At 50.7% G+C, this 10,456-nt stretch overlaps 1 protein-coding gene across 1 annotated transcript; it reads left to right on the top strand.

Moving 5' to 3' along the window:
- The first annotated feature begins 1,061 nt into the window (after positions 1–1,061).
- LOC123621922 (zinc finger and BTB domain-containing protein 47-like) lies at positions 1,062–4,103 on the top strand. The gene is given in 9 exon segments (XM_045528003.1): positions 1,062–1,115; positions 1,182–1,274; positions 1,658–2,192; positions 2,195–2,341; positions 2,344–2,934; positions 2,937–3,317; positions 3,320–3,612; positions 3,614–3,738; positions 3,740–4,103. Coding segments are annotated over 9 exon segments (2,583 nt in total).
- Positions 4,104–10,456: the final 6,353 nt, after the last annotated feature.

Here is a 10,456-nt window from a genome sequence, read left to right on the forward strand (position 1 = left end):
AAGCTTGCTTGAAGCCAGGAGTTTGAGATCAGCCTGGGCAATACAATGACATCCCATCTTTACCAAAAAAAAAAAAAATTTTAATTAGCTGGCTGTGGTGGTACACATCTGTAGTCCTAGTTACTCGGGAGGCTGAGGCAGGAGGATCGCTTGAGCCCAGGAGTTTGAGGTTGCAATGAGCTATGATGATGCCACTGCACTCCAGCCTGGAGGACAGAGCGAGACCTTGTCTCCAAAAAAAAAAAAAAAAAAAGGCAGCAAAGGAGGCACAAAATTAACATTAAGTTGACCCTTGAACATGGCAGGGGTTGAGTGAGGGAACTGACCTCGTATAACATTTGACTCCCCAAAAACTTAACTACTGATAGCCTACTCTTGGCTGGAAGCCTTATCAGTAACATAGTTGATTAACACATATCTTATATGTTATATGTATTATTAGCTTACAATAAAGTAAGCTAGAGAAAAGAAAATGTTATTAAGAAAATCATAAGGAAAAGAAAATATATTTACTATCCATTAAGTGGAAGTGGAGCCTCAGGAAGGTCTTCATCCCCGTCGTCTCCATGCTGAGCAGGCTGAGGCGGAGGAGGAGGAGGGTGGTCGGGCTGTCTTGGGCGGCAGAGGCGGAGGAGAAACCACACGTAACTGGGCCTGTGCAGTTCAAACCCGTGTTGTTCAAGGGCCAACTGTATTTCCAGACCGTATGGTTGTTGACCTGAAAAAGAATAAGAAAATCAACCGAAAATTATTCAAAATGAAATTTCTACTTGGAGCGAACTAGGCTAGAGCCCCGTCCCAGGCTCCTACCTGCAGAGGCCCCGGCAGGAAAAGCTGGAGCTGGCGGGACCTGAATGGAGTTAGAAGCTTTCGCTGTTCCGCAGGCCTGGACGCTCTCATTGTCACCCAGCTGAGATGCACTTGGGGATTTTCTAAGAGAAACCGGAGAAGCCAGGGAGCTGCGCAGGCACAGCCCGCAGCGGGGCGACCTGGCTGGAGGGGCCGCGCCTCGGCCTCGCTCCTGCGGTCCCCCGGGGCCCGCGAAGGGCTCCCGCGACAGCATGTGCGTGGCCCTGTGTCATCAGACATTGCGAAAATTAGACAGCTCAGCTGTCGTCAGTTCGGAACAGTCTCTCACGCTGACTTTAACTCCTGCCTGGTGACGCCGGGCGGGGCCACAGGACCGGTTCCTGCGCCCGCGGTCAGCAGCGGAGACGCGCAGCGAGACATTCCCGGGAGGCGTCCCAGACCCGGACGGCCACCAGGAGCTGAGCGTGAGGAAGTGACTGTGACCCACTAAACTCAAACCGGATGAGTCCCCACCTCCCGTCAGGGTCCCAGGGATGTGCCATTCAAGCCCTGCAAGGTGACCAACCAACATTTTAACATGGCTCTAAAATGTGTTTTCAGAGACAGGCACGAGAAACTTGGACACAAACAAAAAGCAAAACGCTTATTCAAAACTTATTAAAGCCTAAGAGCTGCTCGGCGCTGGACTCGCCCCCGGGGCCGTGGTCGCGGGGCCCTGCCCAGGGGGGCCCGGCCTGGCCGTGGGGGCAGCGCGACCCCGCGGGGCCCTGCGAGCCCCCAGCGCCACGCGCCACGCTGCTGGCTGGGAGGACACTGACTCACCGGCGCTGAGTTCTCGCTGGTGGAGGACGTGGCGCCGCACTTCGCCTGCTTGACAGGCCGCCTGACCCAGCAGCGCCTCTTCCGGCCCGACCCCTGCGACGTGGGCCTGGTGCGGGTGCCCCAGCGCAGCGTCTTCCCGGCGCACACGGGCGCGCGCGCTGCCCACAGCCGGTTCTTCCACTCGCTCTTCACCCAGAACAAGCAGCTGCGGCGTGTGGAGCTGTCCCTGGAGGCGCTGGCGCCTGGTGGCCTGCAGCAGATCCTCAGCTTCATCTACACGCCCGAGCTGCTGGTCAACGCAGCCAGCGCCCACGAGGTGCTCAGTGCCGCCTCCTTGCTGCAGATGGCCGGCATCGCCGCGTCCCGCCAGGAACTGCTGGACGCCCGCTCCCTAGGCCCACCGGGTCCCGGCACTGTGGCCCTGGCCCAGCCGGCTGCCAGCTGCACCCCAGCTGTGCCACCCTACTACTGTGACATCAAGCAGGAGGCGGACACCCCAGGCCTGCCCAAGATCTGTGCCCGCGAGGGTCCTGACCCCTACTCAGTGCGCGTGGAGGATGGGCAGGGACCGCTGGCGGCACAGTGCCTGCCACCATTGGGCCAGCCCAGCCCTTCTTCAAAGAGGAGAAGGAGGGTGCTGTCGAGGAGGCCGGCAGGCCCCCGGCCAGCTTGTGTAAGCTGGAGGGTGGGGAGGAGTTGGAGGAAGAGCTTGGGGTTCTGGCACCTACAGCCGCCAGGAGCAGCCCCAGATCATTGTGGAGGTGAACCTCAACAACCAGACACTGCACGTGTCCACTGGCCGAGGGGAAGCCAGGCCCTGGGACGAGCCGGCCACCATGATGCTGGGCCGGGAGGATGTACTGCAGAGACACTCAGAGGAGGAGGAGGAGGAGGAAGAAGAGGATGAGGAAGAGGAGGATGGTGGCAGTGGAGGAGAGGAGGAGGAGGATCAAGAAAGTGGCAGTGAGGGAGAAGAGGAAGAGGAGGAAGAGGAAGGGCACAGTGAGCAGGAGGAGGAGGAAGAAGAGGAGGAGGAGGAAGGGCCCAGTGAGCAGGATCAAGAGAGCTCTGAGGAGGAGGAAGCAGAGGAGGGGGAAGCTGGCAGCATGCAGGGGCCACCAGGGCACCGGGGCAGCCATGCTGACCCCCCTCCCCACAGTCGCATGGCCACGCGGTCCCGGGAGAATGCCTGGCGCCAAGGCACCTCTGAGCCTGAGGAGGCTGGGCCATGTAGTGGGAAGCGACCCAAGCTGTCCCCCAGAGTGGCCTCTGCACCAGCCCGAGGGCCTCCAGCCACTGATGGGCGGGGGCCAACGTGAGGCTGGAGGAGAAGCAGCACCACCCGTGCCAGAAGTGCCCACGAGTTTTCAACAACCGCTGGTACCTGGAGAAACACATGAATGTGACCCACAGCCACATGCAGATCTGTGACCAGTGTGGCAAGCGCTTCCTGCTAGAGAGTGAGCGGCTGCTGCAGCGGCAGACGGACTGCGAGCGCAACATCCAGTGTGTGACGTGTGGCAAAGCTTTCAAGAAGCTCTGGTCCCTCCATGAGCACAAGAAGATTGTGCATGGGTACGCAGAGAAGAAGTTCTCATGCGAGATCTGTGAGTTCTATACCATGGCCCATGTTTCGCACATGGTTGCCCACACCAAGGACATGCCCTCCACCTGTGATGCCTGCGGAAGTCCTTCAAGCGCAGCATGTCCCTCGAGGTGCACTCACTGCAGCGCTCCGGGGAGAAGCCATTCAGATGTGACAACTGCAACGAGCGCTTCCAGTACAGGTACCAGCTGCCCTCACACGTGAGCATCCACACTGGCCACGAGCAGTTCCTGTGCCAGTGGTGTGGCCAGGACTTCAACATGAAGCAGTGCTTTGATGAGCACACGAAGACCCACACAGGGGAGAGGCCGGACATCTGCGACATCTGCGGCAGGAGCTTCCCCAGCCCGCCCAGCGTGAAGCGGCGGCGGCGCCGCACACGGGGAGAAGCCGGAGCCTTGCGACGTGTGCGGCCCGCGCTGCCGCTGCCCCGACGTGCTCGAGGCCCACAAGGAGAAATGCTTCCTTGTCAGCCGCCCGCGGGCCGGCGACCGCCCGCCCCGCCCCGGGCCTGCCCCCCGCCCAGCCTCAGGCGCTGCCCCTGCTCCCCGGGCTCCCCCAGACCCCGCCGCCCCGCCGCCCCTCGTCCCCACCGCTGCCGGCACTGGCGGGGCATGAACGCCACCAACTAGCTGCCGAGCTACACCTGCTGCGACCTGGAGCCCAGGGCCCGCTCCGGGGGGGACCCCGCTGCCCTCCCCCCTTGCTGGGGGGCAGCAGCTCGGGCCTGGGCCGCCGCCCCCTCCTCCAGAGGTGGCTGGATGTGCTCCGCCTGAGACCCCGACCCGGGGGGCGCGGGCCGGCAGCCCCCAGAGCCGGTGGAGGACGCCTCCCTCGCAAGTGCCCCCCTTCTGCGGCTCCCTGAAGCCTTTACTTTTTGGGTTTTTTTTGGAAGTGAAGGAAAAAGAAAAGAGAGGAAACTGTTCGCAGCACCCCTCCAGGCGAGGAGGGTGCTGGAGGCGGCAGGTCCGGCGGGGACGGAGGGGCCCGGGGCAGGTGTAGTGGCCGGTCACGCTGCTGAGGCCGGAGCCGGAGAGGGTTGGTCAGGCCCAGCCTGGAGCGGCCTCAGCGGTTTAGCCCCACGTGCTCGTGCCCCTAATTTGCTCCTTCTTCTTGCAGGGTTTGGGGAGAAGTTGGGGTGCCGCCCCGTAGAAGAGTTGTGGACCCAGTCTGAGGGCTGTGGACACCCCGCCAGGGCTTGAGACTGGACACTGGCGGGTGCGGGTGGGGAGCGTTGAGCAGCGGGAACTGCAGTCCGGGCTCTGCACCAAGTAGTGTGGGGGAGGCAGGGGCTGGACCCCAGGGGCTTGCTTTCCCCACTCACATCCCTGCCGGCAGGCCCGGGGGCCCCCAACCTGCACCAGGCTGCACCGTGGGTCTTGAGTCCCGGCGATGTCCCCCGAAGCTGCTAGGCCTTGGTGCTGTGGGCCAGGCCCTAGGTGGGCAGACAGGTGCCTCCCTCAGCACCAGCTCCCAGGGGCTGGAGTCAAGGAACCCCTGCAGACAGGCTAGACCCCAGGGGCAGGGGCCAAGGAGGACCACTTGGACAAGTGTTCTGGGGTTTCAAGGTGCTCTCGGTGGGACAGGGGGCAGGGCTGCCGCTCACAGAGCACCTCCGCCCCTCACCAGCTACCCTGGCCCTTTCACACCAGAAGGAGACGTGTGTGTCTGTGTCCGTCTCTGCTCCCCTGTGGCGGCACTAGGGCAGCCACAGCCTGTCCCTGGCCGGCTCCAGCATCCTGGCTCCTCCCGGGCCTCTGCACAGGTGGGTGGGCCGCTCACAGCACTGCTGGTGAGAGAAACCCCCGGGGACAGGGGACCCCAGCCTGTGCCCGGTGCTTGCCCTCATGAGGCCTGCACTAATAGGAAATCCTATTTTGTTGTCATTTAATGTCTTCATTCCTGCTTTTAAGATGGAGTGGAAGGTTCCGTAAACTACATGTTTCCTAGTTAAGCTCTTTCCTCTTGTGTTTATACAGTTTTGTTTGTTATACTTTTTGCACCTTAAACTCCCACTACTCCCCCACGCTACCACCTTCCCAGCGTGGCCGGGGTGGGAAGAGGCCTGGGCCCAAGGGGCATAGTTGGGGGCGCTGAACCCTTCTGACCTCCTTGTGAGGCCCATGGCCCTGGGGCAGGGGGCTGGGGACATTTTAATCATCAATAAATGAAGCACTTTATTCTGAAAAAAAAAAAAGCTTAAATATGCCATTATCACTATAATTGAAAGATGTTTTGGAACATAATTATATATTCCTGATTTGGGCATATATAAAAAGGACTTTATTTTCTCATCTTTAAATTTATTAAAAAGCTTAGAGGAAATCCACATATAAAATTAATGGCATATGAAACAAAAGTGACAAATAGAAGCAAAGAAATTGATAAAAATTGTTCTAACATCAAGAAGGAAATTGTAACCAAAACAAATTTCAGATCATACCAAAAGCAATAATTCATTAAACAGGAAAAAAATAGATCAATAGTAGAAGTAATGAGTTATGATGAATAGGCTCTTGTGTTGGGTGATAATTTAATTGGTGAAGAGGAATCAATCACGATTCATTGGAAAAATATTTAAATTTTTTGTTGATTTAACACAAAATGGTGGCATCAACATAAATAACAAAAAACTCCTAATATACTATACACATAGAGGGATATCCATGACAAATCTGTTAATAAGTTCTGTCAAAGTAAAGGATACTCAACATTAGCTACTGCACAAGAAAACCTGAATTGACCAGTAATAAAGAAAGAATTTACTGTATGAATAAATATTAAAAAGAAGAGGGAACAAATTAATTTCTAATGATTTAAAACCCTCATTTAGTTTGCCTGTTTCACAAACAAGAAAATTCAAAATTAACATGCAGAAATGATTAACTCAATATCCTTCAATAAATACAAATTACAACCAGTTAGAAAATATACTAAACAGGAATTTACAATAGCAAAAAGAAAATCTACTTGGAAATAACAAGAAATAGGTAAGATCTATATGAAATAAAAACTTTAAAATGTTATTAATACTATTGGACACATAATAAATGTCCTGAGCAAATAATAAGGCATAGCATATTCTTGGAATGGAAACATCATAAATGCCATTTTTCCTTTACTCTATAAATAGCTCATAAATTAAAAAATCCCAATAAAATAATGAGGTGTTTTAAGTAGATAAGCTGATCCTAAAAATCATATGTAGAAATAAACAAGCAAAATAGTCAAAAAATTTCTGGGAAAAAAAAAGTAATAATGGGTCAGCCCAGCCAAATATTGACATTTTACAATTAATCACTGAAATAGTAGGATACTGATAAATAGATAAATGGGACAGAATATAAAATCCATAAATAAATCCACACATAAATGAAAATGTAGTATATGAAAAGGACAGCACTTCAAATTAGTGCAGAAAAGATGCTTCTGAAATAACTGGATAACCATCTGGAGGAAAACATGAATTTGAATTCACACCTCACTAGGCAATATTGAAAAGCAGATGGAAAAAGGAAACAAAAAAACAGAAGATGAATTCACACTTCACATCTTATACCAGGATAAATTTAATATGGATTTAAATTTTTAATATAAAAAATTAAATTATGAAAGTGTTAAAAGACTTTATGGGAAAAATTTTTAATAATCTTAGTATTGGCTGGGTGCAATGGCTCACACCTGTAATCCTAGCACTTTGGGAGGCCAAGGTGTTAGGATGGCTTGAGGCCAGGAGTTCAAGACCAGCCTGAGCAACATACTGAGACCCCATCTCTACAAAATTTAAAAAAAAAAAAAAAACTTAGCCAGGTGTGATGTTGCACTCCTGTAGTCCCAGCTACTCAAGAGCCTGAGGCAGGAGGATCCCTGTGTTTGGGGCTGCAGTGAGCTATGATACGCCCCTGCACTCTAGCCCAGACAACAGAGTGAGAAACTGTCTCAAAAATAACAACAATAATAATCCTGGTATAAAGAATATCTTTTTAACTATGAAACACAACAGACACCATAAAGGAAAAGATTGATTCATTCAACAGTATACAAATTTCTTAAAGTCCCTGAAGCAAACCAACGCAAGTAAAACTAAATGACAAATGAAAAAATACATTTGCAACTCACATCACTAACAAAGAGCTAATCTGGCCTAATATATAAAGTGCTCCTTGTAAATAAAAAGGAAAAAATAATGTAACCCAATAAAAAAAGAGAAATGGATACGGGGGGAGCAAAATTCCTCCAAAAGAATATGAAAGTAGATTTTAAACATACAGAAGGATGTTGAAATCCACTTATAACACGAGGAATGAAGATTAAAATTTCAGTGGGATACCTTTTGTTTTTTTTACCTACAGGATTGCAAATGACAAAAAATTGATTCTTATGGTGGGAAGAGTGTGACAAAATGTACAATTACATTAACACATTGTTGGTGGACATGTCAATTAGTACTTCAGTGGAAGGCAGTCACGTGTCCATCAAACTCTCAAAGCTCACATCCTTGTAGCCAACAATTCTTACTTGTAGGAATTTAACCTGCAGCTATACTCATGTGGATGTTATACATTTTATATGTATGTTATAATGGGAAAAATTTGGAAAGGATCTACATGACCACTAATTGGAGACCAATTAGTTAAATCACAACCATGGATACCGTGGATACCATACAGTCGCAGAAACAAGGAGGAGGTTCCTCATGATAGGAAATGATCTCCAAGAGATATTTTCAAATAGATGAAAAAAGCAAAGTACAATGGTATCTACGATGTACTAGAATTTTTTTCCAAAAAAAAAAAAAATGACGAAAAGTATATATGCCTTAATATACAGAGACTATCTCTGGGAAGATACACAGGAATCGAGAAACATCGGTCACCTCTGGGAGGCATCATGACGGGGGGGGGGGGGGGGGGGGGGGCTGGAATAGCAGGAGCCCTATTCATTGGGTCTTCTTTGATAGCTTTGATCTTTCAACTACAGAGTGCATTGTCTACTGAAGGAGTAAACGTTAAAGAAAATAAGCAAATAAGAAACAAGTAAATGCAGCCCCCTCTGGAGAGCAGAGGAGGAGTCAAGACCTTGCCTGGGGGGAGCAGGAAGAGGAAGCCTGGAGGTGATGGCAAAGGCAGCCAGGCAGAGGCATCGCACATCCAGCCAGAGAGAGCGGCCTCCAGCGGTGGAAGAGGTGAAGGTTCCTGGGGATCTGGAACCCCACGACTCCAAAGGCCATGGGGGTGGGACCCGAGGGTGGGTTTCCAACTATTTCACTGGTAAGGGCTGAGACAAAAGCTTGAGTTGTTTTGTCATCATCATTATTATTATTTGACTATTACTATTAGGACCCACATTCCCACTTCTTATCTGCAGAAAATGGGTTCTCTACATTCAGGGATTCCCTCCCATCCCCATCATCTGGAGCCCGACTTTCTTAACACTGCTGTTTCCCAGTCACTTCCCTTCGTGCAAACTTTATGGCAGCTCCAGGCTACGCTTGCACCGTCCTTGTTGGCGGTGAGACCAGGCCTGGGCCGAGCTCCCTGAGAGAAGGGAGGCTCTGTCTGTCTGAACTATATTCTCCACACCTTGCAAAGTTCCTGGCACACACGTGGGATTCATAAAATAGTCACTGAAAACACAGATGAATAATCCCAAACACCTTGTGTGCTTCACCCTCCCACCTTGCTCCTGCCCCTTTATCTGGTGCTCCTCGTGTGCGCGCCCTGGTTCGCGGCGCCTGCTTTCCCCAGCACGTCATTCAGGAACGGCATGTCAATATCGGACCAGCAGCAGCAGCAGCGTCACCACTGTTGCCTGTGCCACCGTTTATGGGCCACCACCTTTGTGTCAGTAATGTTACCTTGGATTCCTGGGGGCTTTGAGTGACTACAAGATCATCTCTGAGGACACCATGTCACTGTGTCAGTGAAGAGACACAGGAAAGAGCAAGGGAGTTCAGCACAGCTGGCAGTGTCACTGGGTCTGGGCAGGTGACTTAATCCTAAACCAGCCCTAGTTCCTGCCTCAAAACGGTTGGCTCAGAATCCAGTTTGCCCAGGGCAAGCATAGCCAAGACCAGCCAGGGCTACAGTCATCCTGCCACCCCCGAGATTTTGCACAAATCTGCTTGAAGAAGTTCCTCTTAAAGTGTCATCCACCAACCAGCTCACCCAGAATCATCTGAGGCGCTTGTGGAAAACGCAGATCGTGGGGCCTCGCCCCAAACCTCCTGCAGCAGACTGCCTGCCCTGGGCCTGCTGAGTCGAGTCTAAACACACAGCAAATTCTAACACAGACAGCTGGGAAACACACCCCAATAAACATGGTCCTAGGAAGCCCATATCCTGTGATTTTTATTTTTTAATTTTGAAATAATTTTAAATTTTAGAGAAGAGATTCATAAATAATACAAAAAACTCTCTTATCCCCTTCACTCAGCAACTATTCACATTTTGCTACATTTGCTTTCTGCCTCTGTCTCTGTCTTTATCTCTCGATCTCTCTCCCTCTCTCTCAATATCTGTCTCTCCTCCGCCCCTCTACATATATGGTGTCAACCTTAAATAATTGAAAGGATCAGAACACAGTTTAAAAGGGTTTATTAAAGCACAAAGCTGAGAATAGCCATTCAGGTAACACAGACTCCAAAGAAATGGGGTCAGTACTCTGAAGTTTAAAGTTAAGGTCTTGCTTATATAGGCAGAAAACAAAGGAATTTAGTGGGATTGTGACAGAAGGGCCTGAAAAAGATCAAAATGTATTACAAGTTGTCTCTTTAAACCCTGCCCCTACTCTTTTTGGGAATTAAAACCTGCGTTCCTGCCCAAGGCCAGTAGTCAGAGGGGCAGGGAGTGTCCTTTGTTCTTTGCACCACAAGAGACAGCCCAACTGAACTGCCGGGCAGAGGTCAGGACCGTCTTCACCCAAGGTGCTACAGCTACACAGCGATAGCCCAACGCTGAAAACTCCTTTTAAAGGCTCTGTATTTCTGCTTATAGGAGGACAATGATTGTTTAAGATGAAAGTCTGCGATCCTCCTCATTTGCCAGCAAATTAATAAACTTCTCTTTCCTTTTCCTTAAACCACTTGTCCTCATTCTTCTGATGCAGCCTTGGGGACAGGTGCGAACTTTTTCTAACAGTATTGTGACATTTTCTATACAGGCTGGTTTATGAGTTACAGCAATTTAATTAGTTACAGTTTGTTTTCTTTCCTTTCCA

This window comes from Lemur catta, chromosome 16 (genome assembly GCF_020740605.2).
Source record: "Lemur catta isolate mLemCat1 chromosome 16, mLemCat1.pri, whole genome shotgun sequence".
Lineage (NCBI taxonomy): Eukaryota > Metazoa > Chordata > Mammalia > Primates > Lemuridae > Lemur > Lemur catta.